General features: G+C 42.3%; 1 protein-coding gene across 1 annotated transcript; it reads left to right on the top strand.

Moving 5' to 3' along the window:
- The first annotated feature begins 4902 nt into the window (after positions 1–4902).
- On the top strand, positions 4903–21644 carry crlf1a (cytokine receptor-like factor 1a). The gene is made up of 9 exons (XM_079219158.1): positions 4903–4998; positions 8711–8989; positions 11357–11486; positions 12892–13061; positions 17709–17866; positions 18949–19023; positions 19118–19211; positions 20260–20444; positions 20565–21644. Exons 1-9 carry the CDS (start codon positions 4923–4925, stop codon positions 20586–20588), a joined length of 1191 nt encoding a protein of 396 aa, XP_079075284.1. The 5' UTR covers positions 4903–4922; the 3' UTR covers positions 20589–21644.
- Positions 21645–22224: the final 580 nt, after the last annotated feature.

Raw genomic sequence — 22224 nt, 5'->3', positions numbered from 1 at the left:
AGTGGGAGACACAGAGAGACTGAGAGATAGAGAGATAGAGAGGGAGCTCGGTGGATGTACATCTGTCATGCATTATTGCAGCGAATGCCAGCGCTGCGATCCCGGCTTCAGAAACTATGTGAGGAGGGGGTTGATGCAGGACCTCCTTAAATCACAATCTGATTCCTCCTCCTCTGCTGCGCTGCCGCTCCTTTTTAGTGACTCTATCTACACATGACCCCCCCCCCCCCTCTCTCTCTCTCTCTCTCTCTCTCTCTCTCTCTCTCTCTCTTCCACACACACACACAAAAACATTGTCTTTCTCTCAAACATCGGGTGCTGTCTCTCTGTCTTCGGCACACACAGACACGCACACTCACGCACGCACACACACGTACACACACGTACACACACACACACACACCACACACACACGTACACACACACACACACCACACACACCACACAGCATCCCCCGATGAATTCCTCAGGAAGGAGTCAGCCTTCATTCCTCTGGACACAACTTTTCCTTAACAAGGTACTGATGGTCTTGACCTTCTCTTCAAACAAACCCTCCAATCAGGGAGGATTGCGGCGCTCAGTCGAGGCCTGTGGGTATTACAGAGGAAACGTCCTGATTCTCCTTGATTACTCCCTCTCTCTCTCTCTCTCTCTCTCTCTCTCTCTCTCTCTCTCTCTCTCTCTCTCTCTCTCTTTCTACCCCCTCTCTCTTTCTGCCCCGCTCTCTCTCCAAAAATCTATGTCTCAGTGGCTTCTGGCTCTCCTGATGCCTGATGTCTCAAACCCAAACTGGAACTTTTCTTTCCTTGTCTGTATTCTGTATGTTTTCTCTCTTGTCTCCTCTGCATCCATCCCTCTGATTGTTCCCTCTGATTGTTCCCTCTGATTGTTCCCTGGGTTGCTGCTGAGAGTTTTCCAGTCCAGACTTTAATGAGACGGGTTGGATCCTGCATTGTACTGTACATTTGTTTATGCAACGAGGGTAAACTATTCATCTCAATCTCTATTTTCAAGTCAAGTAATGTTACTCGGTGAAAGGTGCAGAACAATAAACATATGTATTTTTTAAAGTTTTTTAAATATATATAAATTTAATAATATATAATAAAAAATAAACATAAAAATAAATATAATTACATTTTGTATTAAAAAAAAGGTAATAACAAAAAAGATAAACATAGTGCTATAATAAAAAATAAAAAAATTCAGCGTGCTCTTTTACTTAGGTCCACCCTCTTGGGTCTCTTCTGGTTCCAAAAAGCCAAGATGGCGACGGCCAAAATACCGAACTTGAAGCCTCAAAACGGTCCAACATCACAGTGTCTACGCCCAACTTCTGAGACACAAACCTCATGAGAGAGCCCCAAAAACATGAGGAATTGCATTTGCTGTTCAACATTGCATCCAATAGTTGACGAGATATCTCAGTCTGGACCAAAATGGTGGATGGGCTGATTGTATCTCGAGCCGCGCCGCAAAGAACAGCATTTCAGATGGAGCGCCATCGGCTCCCCGCCCCTTCGAACATGTGCCATTGGTTTCCAGCGAGCTTTGGTTCCAGCCAAAGACATATAAAGCCTATTGTCCTCACACGACTGGCATCGTTGCAGAGTGGTCTTCCTCGTGGAACTTCTTGATCTTTCTGACTTTCCTCCTCTCCCTCCATGTCTCAATCTTTACTGTTTTGGATTAAGGGCTGTCTGGATGGAAGATGTGGTATTTGAATGGCAATGTGTGTGTGTGTGTGTGTTTTGTGTGGCACGCATCTTTGCAAGTGTGTTTGTCTTTGCATGCGTGAGAGATTGCATGTATGAGTGTGTGCGTGGGCATAAAAGTGGAGGACAATGGAAGCATAAAACACACAAGCTGAGACAGTGACACAGCATTTTCACAGACGGGGCCCAAAATGTCGCCGTCCGTCCGTCATGAAGCAACTATTTTAACGATGACCGGGAGGTGACACGCCGGCCACAAACAACACCGTCGCGGAACTCTATTCACAGTTCCTGGACGGTGTAACTGCCGGGGCTCGAGCGGGAACTGCCCCCTCGAACAAGAGTCCCCTCTGAGGGAGGAGAAAGCGGGACATTGTAGGCCGGGGGGGGGGGGGGGGTCGAAGGTCATCACGGCTGTCAGGGCTCACGCTCTGCCGGTCCTCCTGCTGACTCACCGCCGGTCCAACCAGAGGCGGACGACCGGGACTAAACTGTCTGTCTGTGTGTGTGTGTGTGTGTGTGTGTGTGTGTGTGTGTGTGTGTGTGTGTGTGTGTGTGTGTGTGTGTGTGTGTGTGTGTGTCTTGGGCCGCCATTAGTCAAATATCAGTCACGCCGTCCACTTAGTTGACGGAGGTGAAGAGAGTTTCGGTTCTCAAGGCTCCCTCTGAGGCCCAAAATGTGGATTTCTCAATCCAAATGTGACCTGATGTGATAATATTTCTCTGCAGGACTCCTACTGAGATGCTGAAAGGCCGATGCCCGGGAGGCAACTCTTCACTTGTATATATTTTGACTTGTCACAGTATCGGAAGCACATGTATAAATAATACAATTAACGATGGCAGGATTCCACTTAGTCGCTCCAGTTTCAGCATCCTGGTTCGGTTCTTCTTCTTCTTCAGTGGAAAAAAAAGCATAGTTGCTCTTTTTCTGTTGAATACTATTTACTGGATGCTCAATGCTGACGAATGATCTGATCTTTCATATTTCTGAAGAAAAGGTTGGTTGTTCCCCTTGTATTCATATCCCTCCTCAGACGGGAAGTCCTCAACCTCGAGGCTCGAGGAGAAAGAGTTATTTACTCCATAGATTATTAAAGGAAAAGATGCTTTTATGGTCAACTTTTTCAAGAGGTTTTAGATGCCAATAGGTGTTTTTTGCACAGAAGATGTTCTGCCTTTTCATAGGAGGAAAAGCACATGTATAAACAATAAGATTAAATATGACTGAATTCCATTTAGTTGCTTCAGTTTAAATGAATGTTGTTAGTCATGAGTCAAAACGTCTGCTGTGGAAAAGACTGTTGATCTGGTGGATGATCAGCATCTGTGTACATAAATGGGACTGTTGGGATTCTTGTTCACATAGTTGATGAAGGTAATTTTAACTGAAAGGTCACGTTTAATAAATATGAAATAAATCAGACAGTTTCTGGGTGTTTTGGGCTTCATGCTTTAGTCAGTGTCTATTTAGTAACAGAGTTCACTACAATAGGAACACAACTGAGACGTCATTGTTTATTGTTTGTAGGGAAAGTGTAACCGCGTATTCTTATTTCCTGAACATGTATCCCTTAGAATAAACCACAGTGTACTTGTATGTGAAATATTACATTCAAAGAGGTTCACTTGGTATCGAGCCAATTTCCACTTTAAAGCTACACTCTAACTTTTGTTGAATGGCGGCCATGTTTTAGACTGGTCCGTATGTAAGACTAGTCTTAATTTAGCTCTGGGATTAGTTAACGTTATACACAGTTTTGCACATTTAATTTAATTTCACAAAGTTAGCAACTTGATCCCGAGGCTGAACTAAGAGCCATGTTTATAGTGTTGTGAGGGGCAGAGTTTTAAGCCGTCAGAAATATACAGGGAGGACACGTTCTCCTCCAGAAGCAAATGTTCTGTTCAGCCAGCCATGTTTTTGAGTTTGAACAACATGTCTTAATTACCCCTGAACTCTAGGTAAATGAGACCCAATTTAGCAAAGTCCAGAACGTATCCGCTTTGTGCAGCGGAGCAATGTCGACGTCTATCGGAAGTCTAATCGATTAGACGTAAAGAAACCGGCCCCAAAAGTCACAAATACAGGCTAACGCTAGATGCTAACATACGTACTAGTAGCACAAGACCAAAACATTAGCATTAGCAACCAGCTAAGATAAGATAAGATTAGATCATCCTTTATTAGTCCTGCAGCCAGGAAATTTACTGGATTTACAGCAGCAGAGGGTAAAGTGCAAATAAGAGACATAAGAAAAAAGAAACAAGATCAAAACAAGTATTACAAATAAGCAAATAAGCAATAAAAAGCTGCGAAACATGCATGGAATAGAGCGAGAAATAATTTGTAAAAAGGAGGAATGACTTATTTTGTCTTCAAAATATTGCCTTTCTTAAATATTTATAATATAATACTGAATCCCACTTAAAAGTTGGTGGTTTTAAAAGAAAATATCAGTGATCTGTGAGACATTCCTCATGGACAAAGAGATACAATTGATTTAAATATATATAAAAAACACAATAGGCTTTATTTCCCTGTAACTCAGTGACTCAACAGGCTGACCTGCGGCATGGAAAGTAACAGAGACAGTGATTCAGGAAAGTGAAAGGCTCTGACTCCCCTACCCATCACTGAGAGGGAGAGGCTGGAGAGAAGAAATAAAAAAGAGCAGAGAAAGGACGGAAAGAGGGGGAAATGACTGGCGACTGTGTGGGAAGAGAGAGAGAGAGAGAGAGAGAGAGAGAGAGAGGAGAGAGAGAGAGAGAGAGAGAGAGAGAGAGAGGGAGAGAGAGAGGGAGAGAGATAGAGAGGAGGGGCTTAAAAGTATGAACTTCTGTATGATTTAGCTGCAGGAAGCATGAAGAAGGGAAAAGACAGCGACCGGGGCCGCGGTACGGTCACTCCTTCAGACGTTACCGAGGACGAGTTCGCCCTGTGGGTTCTCAGAGGGTGACTTTTTAAACCGGGTCGCTCGTTCTCTCGGTCGCTCCTTTTTCTAATCCGGAGCTTTCAGCTTTGGAACCCGAGCTGTTTTTTTTTTCTTCTTTCCTCTTTCCACACTAATTTCTCTCCAGGATCGAGGAGAGAAAAAAGGCGACATCACAACAACGAGGAATCCAGACAGACAGAGAGAGAGAGAGAGAGAGAGAGAGAGAGAGAGAGAGAGAGAGAGAGAGAGAGAGAGACCAACTGGGTGGAACATGAACGCCGTCCTGGATATCTGCTGCCTGGTCTTCCTCCTGCTGCTCGCTCCCGGCGCGCTGTGTCTGTCCACACGTAAGTACACAGATGTCCATCGATGCGCAGTCCCGGGCTGGGGACGGGTCCGGGTTTGGGTAGGTGGGCGGCTGCCCTGTTTTGGCCTCCTAACATCAGAGTGTCCCGGTGTCACCCAAAGGTGCCTGTCTTAAACAGCTGTCCGTGACTCTGTCCCCCTCTGGGATGCGGGAGTTTGAAGCTAAAACAGATGCAGACATGGGGTTTTTAACAATAGTGCAACACATTTAACACATAGAGGTTGTGCAAACAGAAAAATACAAGCCTTGATAGGAATATTATAGGAACATCATTTGGATATCAATGAGGCATACATACAAAATATAGTTTTAGAAGGGTGCTAATCAAACACAAGTTCTGAAAAGAATACTACAGTAATATCACATGGGATAAAAATACTGTTTTAAAAGATAAGATACGACAAGATCATTCTTTATTTGTCCAGCAGTGGGGAAATTGCACGATTGCAGCAACAAGAGATAGTAGTAAAATAAATAAGGAACAAGTAATACACATAAGTAAACAGTAAAACAGTAATAAAAACAGTAAAAATAATCCTCATAGCACTATTACATCAGTGCTAACATTGCATATAAATTGTAACGCCCATATAATAGCATTATAGGAATATTATAGAGGTATTAAAGAAGATAGAAAAAACACTAAAATGCCACTTTACCTCTATATATAATGTTTCTATAGGAGGATAAAATATGTAAATCCCACAGTGATCATTTTAAATATGCTTCCAGTGCAAATCAACTCAATATATTCTTACATAACAAGGGCTCACTTAATTCCCCTGGACACATTTAAAGAGGACAACTGCCACTTGGTCCACTTGACACCTCCTGGTGTTATTGATGACTCCTGCTGCAGGAGATGGGCCGTCTCCCTCAGAGAGCTCCTGTCCCAGGAGGCTGCGTTTCAACAAGTCAGCCCATAATTCCTTTAACACATGGAGAGCAGGGGGGGCTTCACGGACCACAACCAAACCGTGACATCACTTGCTCGGGTTGTGGAGAATGTTAACCGGCAGCTTTAATGCACAGTAACGTAAATAAATCAAAGTTATGTCCGCTTCCCCCCGTTAAGTGGCTGGATTATTTTTTTTATTTTTTATGGTGAGCTCACTGGCAAAGAGCAGCTCCTCAGAGAGAATCTGCTGTTATTCATCCTGTTTGAAAGGTGCTAATAAAATAAAGTATAGTTTCAGGGGCTCATAGAAGACAATGGGCCTTGATCATAAGCTGCCCTGCTGTTTATTACAGGGCTTAATTGGTCATTACCACTTTATTCACTGTGATAATGGCGGGGGCTTCCCTTTCACTCAGTGCTGTGGTTTACAGATGCCACGGAAATACAACAGTTTAAATGTGGAATTTTCTTCCCAACATATAATTAGTTTTTAGCATGGCTCATAATCCCATAAAGTTTGAGTTTATATGTACTGCTAGCATTTAAAGAGGCATTTGTGTTGGATATGATCGTTTATTGTACAAATATTTGAGTCTAAAGCGCCCAAAATCCCCCCAAAATCAGTGTTTTAACCTAGAAGTACATTCTCACATCCCACAGTGTGCACGGCCTGTTAATCCTGCCTCATTTGATTTGACTTAAAAAACAAGATACTATCTCTTCTCTCCAGATATGAGCATCAGTTAAATACCTCAAATGTAAGCTTTATAACAATAATAAAACAAAAACATCCGACGCCGTCTCCTCCTGTCAGGTGGCGTTTTCACGGCTCATTGTCACTAAATGTTGCGTGACTCAGAACACTGCACATTATACGCTCTATTGTACCAACAGACAGAGGAAAGCACGGCTTTCTTTGAACTGTCGCACAGATGAGAGGAGAGTGAATCTTTCTTTAGAAAGAGGAGAGGACGTCACAGATACCTTTGAGGACCGGCGGCCTAAAGAAAAGTGTTCTCAGTCTACCAGAGATTTAAAACCAGCCATAAGTGTCTCTGGAGACCTCTGGCCCCCTTTGCTCTCTCCATCCTCCGCCGTCGCCGGGTTAAACTCACTCCTGGCTCCCATCAGAGCTGTGCTTCAAGTGCCCTCAGCCTCTCCAAACAAATAACATCGTACAACCCATTTCCTCCAGTGAGTGTGTCAACCAGAGACAATAAACAGCAGTAATTGTGTCTCTCACTGTCGCGTCTGTACGGGGTGTAAAAGGGGTGTAAGCGGGCTCCTCGGCGCCTGGATTACATAAACACTGATTGTTATTCAGCCGAATCAGCATGTTCTTGGCTAATCACGGCCCCTTTGAGGCCACCGCCCTCTGTGCATGCGTGTGTTGGTCTTCATGTGTGTGCATAAATGTTCGGACGTGCCCGCGTCAAAGCTGGCGTCATTGGGGGAGTTGTGATGTGGAGCTCCAGCTGAATGAGCTGCTTCAAAGGAGAAGGACCACACATTGTCTGTCAGGCGAGCTGAATGGATTCGGCCCCCCGGGCTCAGGCTTATAGTGGTCGGACAAAGTGTTGTGTTGTTTCTGCGTAGAAATCATCTGGAGTTATTTTCTACTCACGGGGGCAACGTCTTCTTCTTTTTTTTCTCGTATTAGAGTAAATCAACTTTTTGAATATCCTCTGCTCTTGCAAGAAAGAAGAAAGCACAAAGAAAGCTATCATACAGACACAGAAGTTAAAACATTCACAAATATTATAAAAAAATGTGAAGTACTATGAGCGTTCGACTGCACATACATTTTTATTTGCAATTTTCCACTTGTTTAGTTTTTATTTAGCATTCAGCTGTAAAATGTGACAATCCATGATACAAATAGATCTTTGCAATAATAAATACATTTTTGCAATAATAAATCCCCTAAATAGTAGGTCCCACGATACGATATTATCACTATCACGATACTACGATATATTGCCATTTATTTTTTTAACCGCAAATTGTCTCCAAAGGAAAACTTTGTCAACATATTTTATCTAATAAGATCTCACATCAATCATTTTTATTGCAGCAAAATGGGACAAACTGACCAACACTGTCATGAATGTTGTATTACAGTCGCATAGTCGCATCATTCGAGCTGGACGCACCGGAGAGGGGGCGGGGTTTATCTCTGTGGCATTTCCGCCATCATCATGAACATAACCACTATTTATGCTTTATGCTTGTTGTGGAAATCGTAAAAACGTCGAAACATCAAACGCCCTCGTGTCTGGGTTAATAATATTATCCGTAGCCGCACACAGCTCGGTGAATTTCACCGACTCCTCCACGAACGGCGTCGGGATGACGGTGTTACAGATTACCAGGCGGCCTTGTTAACTGGTGATGTTAACGCCGTCAGTTAACAAATAAAGTTTGGGGATTATAAAAAAAAAATCAAAAGAGGTACAAACTGGAGCAGCGGAAGCCGAAATATCCTTCATTTTAGTTCTAAGTATGGGTCTAGCTAAAAAAAACACTGGATCCTACATATCCCACAATGCAACGGTACATCATCTTTTACCAGACTGTCTGCTAAACTCCTGCGTCTCTCAGATTCCACCCCTCCAGTTTGCAGTGCGGGTTTTCTGTCCAATAATTTAAGTTCAAACTCAAACTCATAAACCTGATGACATCACTGTGACATCATCAGGGTTTCTAGAAACCCTTTAAAAAACATATAGAAACCCTTTTAGATCTAGAACCCTGACCCTGACCCTTACATGCCTCTGACGTCCATCTCCTTCAGATGTAGCGGTGATCTACCCCCAGGACCCCGTCCTGCGCATGGGGTCCAGCCTGACCGCCAGCTGCTGGGTGCACCCCGACCTCGGCGTGCACGCCAGCTCTCTGTTCTGGACGCTCAACGGCCAGCAGCTGCCCGGCTCGCTGTACCGAGTGCTGAGCCCGACCAACCTCAGCGTCACACTGGCCGGCCTCAACGCCTCCCGGCAGACGTCCGGAGACAACCTGGTCTGCCACAACCACAAAGGACACATCCTGGCCGGCTCCTGCCTCTATGTCGGCAGTAAGTCACACCGGTTGGAGAATTCGTTCAGCTTTCGTTCACATAGAAATCCTTGTTTTTTTTTATTAGTGTATTTATTTGGCCGACACTTCTCTGCTTTTGTCTTGTTACAGAAAAAAATAGTAATTTATGGTCGAACAGGAGTGAGAGTGAAAAGGAAATGGGAATAAAGGGAAACAACAAGGAAGTAGTGGGCAGACTGTAAAGGGCTCTGTAGATGCTGTATTTTTATGTTCAGTATTTCTGACTTGAGACTAGCGAGAGGTCTCTGTGACCTGTGTGGTCCATTACTCGCACAATCACTCACAGGTCAGGGGTCACGAGACAACTTTACACACACAGGTTTGTCTTTCTGTACATATGAGGACCAGCATTTACATAAGTGCACAAGTGTTCTCTGTTCTTGTTAATGTCATGCCCTATAGCACGGGTCACTGACAGGCGGACCGCGGTCCGGATCCAGACGCCGTTGTTTCTGGACCCTGGACCGAAAACCAATTATTATTACCGAATTATTAACTGTTAATGGATCGCTTCTATTTCACCGGCGCAGCTTTTCCTGTCTTTACGGCTCTCGTTCTTCGGTCCAGGAAACACACCAACCAATCACACGCCTTGTAAAGCCTCTCACGTGATCTTATTCGGCCAATCACTTGTGTGTATTCCGTTAAGCCCTCGACTCGAGTGCCATATTCACACACGCAGCGACAGCCAGAGAGACCCGATAATTGGAAAAATTACGTGAGTCAGAGAAGTTATTTCACTTGGCGCTCAAAAAAGATAAATGTGGACCGCTTAACCAGAGCCTGGACAGACTATTATATGTGTATTATTCCCACAACCAGTTCAAATAAAGTATGTCTCATGTTCAGAGATATTTAAAGCAGTGATGTGAGGCGCCACCATGAGACAAAGCACACATCTTTAGAGCAAATGGACCAATTCACATACCACACATGTGAACAGAGAGGAGAAATGAGCTGAAACAAGTGGTTTAATAATCAGGTAAAGTTCCTGAACACACATTTCTCTTTTTAGATGACAATAATATATCTTGGCTCTTTTGATTGACATCACTTGACGCCCGAATAAACTGAATTTGAAGCTGCATGACAATTCAGTTCAATATTTTTTTCTAAAATTAAGGACTTTATTTATTTAGTCACATTATTCAAAAGCTTTCTGTTTTAAATCCAGCCTTTATTTTACTCGAAATAAGAGAAGATAATGTATGTATTATTATAGTATGTATTATTTATAATTATCCCATTTAAATTGGAAATCTGTAATAATAAATATTGTTTAGATGTTAATTAATTGAACTTTATTTAATTTGACAGTCAGTTGTTGACATACAGACGTTAATACAACTGTTGGCTAATTCAATACATATGGCACAACATCATATAGCACAAATTTGACATTCTTGTGATGTTCCAGACCTTTGCATGAGGAAACTCTCTCGAACTGGACCTCGCAGAATTTTAGTTGAATACCCCTGCCCTATAATAAACTTATTTTCTCCTTATCTTCAAGAAATTGTTTGACATTTTGGGAGTTAGTTACTTGTTATTACCAATGGAAATACTGGCTGAAGCTATGCGAGTAAGTTGTAATAATAAACTGGACCCATCCATTAACTGGAAACAGCCCTTTGTAGACGTGAGAAGCAGCCTCACTCTAAAAATGGTGCTCTCAAAGATAGTAGTAGAAGTACATAAACACACACACGCACGCATACACACCTTTTCTTTGCTATCATTGTTACTCCTTTTTTGGAGTTCCCATGTACAGAAACATACGTGGCATTAATCTAAGACTGTGAAAGGTGATGAGATGAAAAAATTCCAACCACGAAGAAACACGCGTGTCTCAGACACACACACGCACATGTACACCCACACACGCACACGCACACGCACACGCACACACACACACACACACACACACACACACATACACACACAGGCACAGATCCTAATCTCTGCGACGCCGGTGTTGAGCACCCTGTGTTCTGAGAGACGAGGAATGTTGGCAGGGATCCAGAGTCTGACCAACTCAGACAGCCCGCGCGCACACACACACGCATGCACGCACACACATACACACACACACACACACACACACACATACACACACACACACAAACACACACACACACACACCAATTAACAGAAAAACACACCAATTTGTGCGGAACACCACTCGTGGGTGAAGAACACTGCAGTAATGGCTGCAGGTAACTTTGTGCCCTCGGTGACCCGACATCTTCCCTCCACCGTCTTTGTCTCTGCGCTGCTCTCTTTTGTCTCTCATGTCTCTTTTCTTCCCCTCTTTTCTTTCCACCTGTACGTCCTTCGCTCCCAGTGCCGCCTGAGAAGCCGGTCAACCTGACCTGCTGGTCCAGGAACACCAAAGACCTGACTTGCAGCTGGGCCCCCGGAGGACGAGGAGAGACTAACATCAGCACACAGTACACGCTCAAGTACAAACTCAGGTATTAACACACACACACACACACACACACACACACACACACACACACATTTCAAACAGGATTGATGCATGAATTTGATTTTTCATATTTTGAAATGTATTTATGTTAGTTGAATTTGAAATATAATTACATTTGAGGATTTTGTTATTGGTATTTGACTTGGCTAAAATGTAAGTAATTTTGTATTTTCTAAATACTCAAAATGATTTCTCTATGATTCATAAAACATAAATAAATTAATGTAAATTTCTCTTAATACACTCAGACACAGTGATTTTACTCATAGTATTTCAGTTATCAAGTTAATCTTTTCGAATAAGACCAGGTCTGGGTGGAATAAGACCAGATCTAGAATAAGACCAGATCTCGGTGGAATAAGACCAGATCTAGAATAAGACCAGATCTGGGTGGAATAAGACCAGATCTGGAAAAAGACCAGACCTGGGATAAGATTAGGTCTGGGTAGAATAAGACCAGATCTAGAATAAGACCAGATCTGGAATAAGACCAGATCTAGAATAAGACCAGATCTGGAATAAGACTAGGTCTAGAACAAGACCAGATCTGAGTAGAATAACACCAGATCTAGAATAAGACCAGATCTGGAATAATACTAGGTCTAGGTAGAATATAACCAGATATGGGTAGAATAAAACCAGATCTAGAATAAGACCAGATCTAGAATAAGACCAGATCTGGAATAAGACTAGGTCTAGAATAAGACCAGATCTGGAATAAGACTAGGTCTAGAATAAGACCAGATCTAGAATAAGACTAGGTCTAGGTAGAACAAGACCAGATCTAGATGGAATAAGACCAGATCTAGAATAAGACCAGATCTGGGTAGAATGAGACCAGATCTAGAATGAGACCAGATCTAGAATAAGACCAGATCTAGAATAAGACCAGATCCGAAAGTGGACCAGTAGAAAGCGATTTTGTAAACTTGACTTTGACTTCTTGTTCCTTCATTCAGAACACATTGAGGACACAAAGTCCATTGAGTTTATTTTTGAGTAAAATATCTGAATCAGAGCGACTGCAAATGTTAGCCAAACATATTCCAGGATTTTCTTATGAAGCAGACATGCGTAAAAAACCCAGAAACAGACTAAATATCTCTTTGGCAGATCTTACATGAATAACAATATTACCAGCAGTTGTTGCCAGAGGGGGAAAGCCCTCCTTCTGTAGGAAAGTCACATTTCATGAGAATGAGGAAAAGGGGCTTTCAGCTGGGAACGCTACGTTCTGAAAATGAGGTTCATATGGGTTGTAAGCTCTGTTTGCAAATTTTAATAGTTAAATCAGCAATTTAAAAGCAGCAAAAAGGAAGTTGCATTGACGTGCATGCAGTGAGGCTGCAGGGCGTATTAGAGTAAATAAGGAGTTGTTTTCCTCCCAGGTGGTACGGCAAGGAGAAGGAGTGTGAGGACTACACACATACGCAGCCGTACTCCTGCAGCATCACGCGGGACCTGCACCTCTTCACGCCCTACGAGATCTGGGTGGAGACCTCCAACCAGCTGGGCCAGGCCGCCTCCGACGTCATCACCCTGGACATCCTGGACGTGGGTGAGTGTGAGAAGGAGTGAACTCCGACCCCCTTTTTGTTGTTTGTTTTTAGAGCTGAGATCCCAGTGACAACGAGCCCTCAGGCTGTAATAGACACCAGTGGATACAAGGCCTTCAGGCCTGAAAAAATACCGAAGCACCACGACCCTCTTACCACCCTCATACTGGGTATATATATATATATATATATATATATATATATATATATATATATATATATATATATATATGTATATATATACTGTACTGTATATTATTATTATTATTAACATAAATATTATTTATTTATGTTTTTATGTATTATTATTTAATATAATAGTAATATATATATATTACTATTATATTAAATAATAATACATAAAAACATAAATAAAAAAAAAATATATATATATCTCACAGTATCAATGCAATAGGAAAAGGAGGCGGAAAACAAGTATAATAATAATAAAACAAAAAAAATATTAGAAATAATAATAATAAAACAAATACTGAATATCTTAATGAAATATCAATGCAACAGGAAAAGGAAGAGAGGAAAAAAACATGAATATCAGCAAATAATCTCACGACCTCTTTGAACGCATCTGAAGGATCGGCTTCTTTGCCTAATGTCTTGTCTCGTTCAACATTTCGCTTTCATGTTCTTTCCTTTTCTTGCCCGGAGTCAGACGACAGGATTGATATCACACTCGTGTCCTTCCGGCACCTCAACAGATTATTATTAATTAACACGTTGTATCTTGCTTGTTTAATTAAATGTAGCTTTAATAACAATAATTTGTGGTGATGTGTGTCAGACATTTTCTTGGCCGGGTAGCAGAGACTCTTAAAGTTTTCACAAGCAACGCAGATGGAGCTATCTTTTTACATTTTTAGTAAGGATTCCCAAAAGTTTCCAAAGATGTGTGAAGTAAAATAGTTTGATAACTTTAAAACTACTTCAAGTCGGACTTTGTCGTAATAAGGAAATTGGCAGGTGACTCGCCCTCCCTAACCTCACAAGATGTGGGATTGTGTTTGCTGTAGAGGCTCATTATCTCTTAAAAAGTACTATCTCTAACCAGGATACACTCCATATATATAAGTTTATATCTAAGTATAAGAAACATTGTGTATAGAACCCATGGGATTTTTTGACATTGTTTGTTGAGCTGAATTTATGGTTGACACAATAGACTTACAACGTTGTTGAAGTGTTGCATGGTTGTTTTGATGAAATTGTTTTAATTGAATTTAAATTTTTACTTATTTACTTAATCTGTTTTTTTCTTTTTGGTCCTTCTTTATCAGATGCATGGTTAATTACTTTTATGATTTCCTTTTTCAAGGGATTTATTTCTCGTTGACTGTAAAAAATACCAAAGTAAAATATGAAGTATAAAATACTTAAAGGGGAAACAAGGGACTTGTTCCTGCCCCTATTCATGACCTCATGACCACGAACGACTTTACCGTTCACCTTTTATTCCTCCGGCAGGACGTCGGCTTAAGTTCTGGGTTTTTTTTTGACCTCGTTGTTCACAAGCCGTCGTGCAGCGTTAGATGGGATGAGCGACGTTCCCTTCTAAAGCTTTGTTCTGCCGATCTGTTGCCGAGCTTAAAGCGGTTTAAGCAAATGGACAACAAGATCAAAGTTCCTTTCTTCTCTCGTTATCCCCTTTAACACGCGCACACACACACGTTCATGCACACACCTGGACGGGCGTAGGCGTGTGTGTGACGAATGAAAAGAACGCCTTCTCTTTTGATGAGCTCATCTCCTCTTTACTCTCGCTCACTGGACACGCGTACAGAAAGCACTCGCTGAACACCCTTTTATGTAGCGTGGAATGTTCCGGGCTGATCCTCGCACCTAATCCCATCTAACCCGCCCCGACGACGCCTTGAGGAGTTTTTGGGCTTTGAGGCTTTAAGACCTGGACCTGAAATAATACAACCTGATTAGCTCGGAGCTCTTCACCTGGCTCCATGCGCCCCAAAACCAGGGAATCGAACCGAGAGGAAAACCAGCGTCCTTCACACTGTAATCTCTTTTCTGTTTCCTAATGTGTACACACACACACACACACACACACACACACACACACACACACACACACACACACACACACACACACACACACACACACACCTGTTAACACACCCCGAGGGCAGGGCAGGGCCTGGTAACAGTATAAAAACAGAGCAGCAAGCAGAGGTGTAGGCGGTTTCTGGACGACTGTGTGTGTGTGTGTGTGTGTGTGTGTGTGTGTGTGTGTGTGTGTGTGTGTGTGTGTGTGTGTGTGTGTGTGTGTGTGCGTGTGTTTTTTGTTGTTTCGCTCAGGTTGCCCCGGCCATTCTTCAGAATCAGTTTCCACAACAGTAGCGGGTCACAAAACACAGCAACCACACCTGCGTGGAGCGGCTGTGAGTCACCCGCGTCTCCGGTCTCGACCAATCAGGCGAGGCAGAGACACCTCTAGCTTTTCTTTTGCATTCCTCAGTCCCGGGGAGCCCTCTGAGCTGGGAGACTAGAGGCAACTTGTAATGGTGTAATGGAGTCTGAGAGGAGGATATGTTGAGCGATGACACAATATGTGTTAACAGTGATTCATCTGTAATTTGACATGTCTCATTGACTTTTATTGCCAAATGCACACAATGTGCAATATGCTGGAACTGCACAGTTCCTCTTATCAAGCAGACAAATCCCTTCATTCTTCGTTAAAAGCACCATTTAAATGATTTTCTCTTCTGAATAAACAGCAAAGGGTGGCAATTATTTTAGAGAAGTTAATTGTCTCATTATCTTCATTATCTTTCTTGTGATAACGGAATAATTGTCTTGGAAAATAACCAGAATGACGTCATAAAACATGTTGTCATCTCAAAATAATTATCTGAATGCCAAACAAGACATTCTTATGAAACCTGCAGGCAGGCTCTCTAAAGGAACGGTCATCAATTAGGAATATTAGAAGTGGTATGAGACCTCATACTTGAATATTAAGTTAATATTAATATTAAAGTATTAAAACGTATGAGTCTAGCAATATATATATATATATATTTGTATTATTTTTTCCAGCCCTGAATCTTGCCAGCAGCTTTGTCCAAACCTCCACCAATCAGAAGGCAGTCTCTTTGAAGCCTGAGAGGCAAAACATGGGGCACATAAAGTCCCCTAAACACTTGCTAAACCTAATTGCTGTGAGCACAGGAATAATAACTGAAACCATATCAGCATTTTTGTCCGATGCCATGTCATTGGTTTGGGTAATTAGTGTGTCCACTGCACCGAGATGTTTTACCAAGACTTTAAAAGTTTTACTCCACTTTTTGTTAAAAATAAAAATAAATCTCAGACAGGTGACTGTGGACGCCACAATTATATTCCCACTTTCAAAATCCCCCGTGAGAAGTACCCGACACGTCTGAAGTGACGCCTCCTAGTGAATAGAACGTCTCTGGTTCCTCTGAAACAAATCCTCTCAAACTCTTGTGTCAACTCCCTCTTTTCCCTCCTTCGCCGCCTCTTTCCCATCTTCTGCTTTTCCCCCCTCGGGGATCGTCTTGTTTGTTTATCGCCATGGGATGACATTAGGAAAAAGAGGGCGCAGTCGATATTGAAACAATCTCAAAAAAACAAAAAAAGTTAAAATAATGGTCTGTCAGCACGTTTGTTTGTCGAGAGGATAATCGTTGTCAGATGAAGAAGCCTCTTCCAGTTCTACTCGGCACTCGAGACCACAAACCTCCTCCAACGAGTTGTTGCACGTAACAACATTGTGAAGGGAATGAAGTGGATTTCTTGACCCTAAAATGAAGGAAAAAGCCCCCGAAGCAATGAATTCTTGGCTGAAATGATCCTATGCGCCATCTGTCCACCAGAAGTGCATCGCAAGGTCTTTAGGGTGGAAATGTACTTGTTAGCGGACGTAATCAATAACAGAGCACCCGGTTGGTGCCTTCACATAATTATGACGTTATAGTCACACAGTTTTTCTCAAAAAATGAATAGAAATGGGTCTCAGGGCCCAAAGCAAGTAATGCTGCTTTAGAGATTGTTTTTTTCCTGTCTGAATGCAAAAATATTAATACCATTTAGGTGTAAAGTAGATTGTTAACTGCACGTTTTGACTGAAAAGGTAATACAAAGATGTCAACAGGAAGAGACATTCAGTATGTAACTGTAATAGTTCTCCAAAATATTTCATATCAGGCTAATTTATCTACACCTCTTCATTTAATATTTACTAATATTCCAAATTTCCCACATGCCACTTGAATCAATGAGATGATTAATCGATTAGTCAGAAAACAAGACGTGGCCATTAGCTGTGGGAAATGATAATGGAGATTTATCAGTATTTTCAGACATTTTATAGAAGCAATTTATCGATTTATTGGGTAAAATAATCAGCAGGTTAATCGCTAACAAAAATAACCGTGAATGTGACTGATTAGCTCTGCATGTCTTCATACAGCAGAAGTGATGCATTCTGGGCCTAGACTTGTCAGAAGTGAATGTTATGACATTAAGGCTGCAACTAACAATCATTTTATTGATTGATTGACAAATCCTGTGAGAGCTGGTATGGTTTTGGCATATCTACAGCTCTTAAGGAGATCTTTTGACTTGATAACCTCCTCCTCCTCTTCCTCCAGTGACCACGGACCCTCCGTCAGGCGTGGCTGTCAGCCGCGTCGGCCAGCTGGAGGATCAGCTGAGCGTTCGCTGGGAGGCTCCGCCCGCCCTCAAAGACTTCTTGTTTCAGGCCAAGTACCAGATCCGCTACAGGCTGGAGGACAGCCAGGACTGGAAGGTACCGGACTGAGGAGGAGTTATGAAGACATTAATCTGTTCTCATTGTCTCTCAAACACACACAAGCACACACACACACATCTATCACTGCAGCTGTTTCTCATCCCCGTGCTGTAATCACCTATAATCCCGTCTGATTGAGGTCTCTGTTGCCAGATGGATTCACAGCTCAGAAACTTTCATCAGCCGTAAATCTAGAAGTCGGGTTTTGATCGGGATAAAAACAGCGGTCAGAGCCACCGTGTGTGTGTATACGACAACGTTCAAGCTTTTAATGGATGAAAAACACTAAGTTAAACCTCCCGGACGCGCAGATGGCCGCTTCCCAGGAATCACTTTGCGTCCTCCGGGTACGAGTGAATATTCTCCAGTAATTAAGGTGGAATTACACCGAAGTAATATAAGCAAGTCTTCGCTCGCAAAGTGGAAAAAGAAAAGAAGGGGAGTGGAGAGAAAGAGAGAGAGAGAGGGACGAGAACGAGAGAGGAGACTTAAATCCAAAGGTTTTAAAGGGTTTTTGGTGGTGAAAACAAAACGCTGTTTTCCCTCTGCACCCTAATCATGAGGTCATGCTAAGGAATGGAGGGATGAATCTCAGCTGATAATGCCTTCAACATGGCCGTAAAGATGGCTTCCCCACGTCACGTCATTAGCCTCCGATGCCTCTGATCTCCACGTTCTGCTTTCTGCTGCAGTCGATCCTAACAAGTGTTTACAGACCGAATAGAGAGAGAGAGGGAGGGAGAGAGAGAGGTGTGTCTCTCGTACGGTTCAAGCTTGTGTGTGTGTGTGTGTATGTGTGTGTGTGTGTGTGTGTGTGTGTCCAGCTCTGTAATAAGTAACAGAGAGCAGGTTTTTTACCCAGCAGGCACGGCTACGTTAAAACATTTTCATAAACACGCTGATCAGGAGTCACTAAACAATGTGGTGTGCATGCATGCTCAGGTCTGTTCATGGTTTGTGGTTGTGTGTTGTGTGTTTCCTCCATCTTGGCTCTGCCTGTGTTTTACTTTACGCACATTGGTATTTAATACTGCGGTCGGACCTCCAACTGTTCTGTTTGGCTCTTTCTCCTCCTGTAGGTGATGGATGACGTTGGGAATCAGACATCTTGTAGATTGGCTGGACTGAGACCGGGAACAGTGTATTTTGTCCAGGTACGGCGTGGTCTTGTGTGTGTGTGTGTGTGTGTGTGTGTGTGTGTGTGTGTGTGTGTGTAAACGTGTGTTCATGTTGTTGCATCTTCTCCAGGTCCGCTGTAACCCGGTGGGCATCTACGGCTCTCGCAAAGCTGGGATCTGGAGCGAGTGGAGCCATCCTACTGCTGCATCCACACCCCACAGTGGTGAGCACACACACACAAACACACACACACACACACACACAGCACACACACTTCATTTTGATACATTTTAAGGGGCAATTTGTGCCAATAAATCTTGTTTTATATCACGTTGTACCACAACTCCCACAGCTCTGTCCCACTGCTGGAAACCTGGAGTGTCCCAGTAACACAAGTGGATGTTTTACACTTGTGTTTCTGCACTCTTCTTCCAGCCTGTATTGTATTGATGTGTTATTGATGGCAGATGCATCGCTCACATCAAATCAAATGAAAGATCATAGCCACATCATAGTATTGCCAAACCCAAACATTAAAAAAGTTGAACCACACTTTGATTATTTTAATTTATTTGCAACACAAACTTTACAAAAAGAAACGATGAAGGACAAATAAATGAACGAGGAACACTCCTTAATTCGAGCTGTCTGATTCGCCGAATGCTGCAAAGCTGTAGCCGAAGATTTAACAATGAAATTGCAGAGTAAAATAGTATCATAACAACTTATTGGAATGATGACTATGAAAACAAAAACATGGGGATTGAAAAACTTGAAGGTTTTCCCAGAACTTCCCATGAATGTTGGCAGCAGCCTAGAGAGGTCCGATCGGTTACTGTGTTGACCTCTGAGTGGCTTAGTGTGTGTATGCACACTGGCACGCACATACACACTCTGCACACATACACTCTGCACACACACTCTCTGCACATCTTGAGCACTTTATCTCTTCTTTGCTTTCTTTGCTCTAACTAGAGCTTCTGTATCAACGCTCTGCAGGAGGAAAGCAGCCGATTTAAAGTGACTGAAATACAAAACGCTGCTGAGATGTTTCATTAGAACAACAACACCAGTCTTACTCTCTCCCTCCCTCTCTCTCTCGCCATCTCATTTCCTCCCTCTCTCTCTCCATCTTATTCTCTCCCTCTCTCTTTCTCCATCTCATTCTCTCCCTCTCTCTCCATCTCATTCTCCCTCTCTCTTTTTTTTTCTCTCTCTCTCTCTCTCTCTCTCTCTCTATCCCTCCCCCCCTCCTCTCCTCTCTAATGCAGAGCGGCTGGCGTCGGGCTCCTGTGACTCTAAGTCCAGCGGGGACTCTAACTCGACCCTCCGGCGGGAGCTGAAGCAGTTCTTCGGCTGGGTGCGTAAGCACGCGTACGGCTGCAGCAGCATGTCCATGAAGCTGTACGACCAGTGGAGGGTGCTGATGCAGAAGTCCCACAAAGCTCGCAACCAGGTAGGTAAGCATCACCAATGCAGGGGACACACACGTCTAAATTGCACAAACAGATACACGCACTTAAAGTAAAAAACTGTTTTGTGTTGTGAAAGCTGATTTGTCTTTTTTAAAATTCAGGTTCTCCAAGGGGATAAGTCCTAGCACACGCTGCTTTTCACGAGCAGGAAACAAGTGAGCGAGTGTGTTTGTGTGTGTGTGTGTGTGTGTGTGTGTGTGTGTGTGTGTGTGTGTGTGTGTGTGTGTGTGTGTGTGTGTGAGAGAAGGAGAGATTGTATTCGTATAATGGGAATTATAAGACATCTCGCTCTGGACATTTTGTGCACATACCAGCCGTGGCCGCGAGAGGACAGAAACTGTTCAACAAGAGAACTTTTTTTCTTCTGTCTGAAAAGATGCGACTGAGCCTGATATCCTAAGCAGAGACCACGTGGACTACTCTGCTTTCTCAAAGGAAGTTGTAGCATGAACAACTCTAAATGTGCTCAAAAAGGTAATCAAAACAGATTCAAACACACTCAAAGTGTCGCCCCGAGCGTCAGAAAGTACCGAGTTCCTCCTGTGGACCCAAAGCACCATCTAGTGGCCGTTCAGCATCCACGGAGCCTCCGAATCAAAAGTAAAAAGTAAAAAGTACAGAATGATCATGCAGTATTTCCACGTCATTGTCAAACTGGTTCAGCATTGTGTGTGTCTCTGAGCGGCAGCAGCATACGTGACGTGTGTGTTTGTGTGTGTGTGTGTGTGTGGAGACGTTTCACTGCCTTTATTTTTGTACTGAATTGTACCAGCATATTTAAATCTGTATAAAGTTATGTTTTATGTCTTAAGTTATGTTTAGTTAGTAAAGAAATATCAATGACTGAAGCTGTTGTCCATCTCTAGTGTTGTTGTGTAAAGATGTTGTCGCATGAAGCAGACGCTTTCATGCAGATGTATGATGATGAAAGAACACGTCGTCATCATAAGAATTACACTTTTATCTTCATATCACTACTCAAAAATAAGCAGAATGCATTAAATAAATTATGTGACACTATCAGTGGAATATGAAACTGGTCAGAAATCAGTTGGTGTCCTTTATTAATCTGGTGTGGATATGAATTCTGCGACTTAAATTTAAATTAAAAAGCCGTTCAGACATTTGGGGAAAACACATTGTATTTCATGCACAGGTCAATTTTTGACTATTTGGTTATGGTGTTCATTTTCCCTAGTTTGTCTATTTGCGTCTATAGATGTCTTAACTACTTAAAAAACTTAAGAATAAGTAATGCTTTGTTTGCATATATTTATTTTTAAAAGGCTGTTTTCTCGTCAGGCACCACTTTTCCACTTTCAAGCTGTCTATATTCTTAATGTTTTTACAGAAGAGTTTGTTTTTTATATCATTCATAACCCGATTTATGGAACAGTTAATTCCGGAGTGATACAAAGAGATTACCCTCTGCAAAAACCTTTGACTCTACAGATTTCAACCAAATGAAACAAGCATTTTGAACCTCCAATGGTCAGATTTCTGTTCATAAAATGTGGCCAATTTAGCATATAATTAATAAGACAATGCCTCAAATGCATATTTAAACATTTAAATATTTAATACAACTTGATCCAAAACATTTCAATTTGATGGTGTCATCTATTAGTAAATATTTTGTTGGCCCTTTTTAGGTTGCTCACCTAAAACACCAAACTCCAACTGAGAGATGTATCGTGCAACTTTTCAAGATTCAAATTAATAAAATGTAATGTGGCTACGGCCAAATGTGTTGGAGAATCA

The sequence above is a fragment of the Taurulus bubalis genome, assembly GCF_910589615.1.
Source record: "Taurulus bubalis genome assembly, chromosome: 1".
NCBI classification, from domain to species: Eukaryota; Metazoa; Chordata; class Actinopteri; order Perciformes; family Cottidae; genus Taurulus; species Taurulus bubalis.
The sequence above is the reverse complement of the archived record's forward strand: the minus strand, read 5'-3'. Positions and strand labels throughout refer to the sequence as shown.

Excerpts from the sequence above, each read along its gene's own strand:
- crlf1a (XM_079219158.1), top strand. The coding sequence starts at position 4,923 with ATGAACGCCGTCCTGGATATCTGCTGCCTGGTCTTCCTCCTGCTGCTC. Across the intron at positions 19,212-20,259 it reads TGCATCCACACCCCACAGTG|AGCGGCTGGCGTCGGGCTCC; the intron begins GTGAGCACACAC and ends TCTCTAATGCAG. Across the intron at positions 20,445-20,564 it reads CCCACAAAGCTCGCAACCAG|GTTCTCCAAGGGGATAAGTC; the intron begins GTAGGTAAGCAT and ends TTTAAAATTCAG.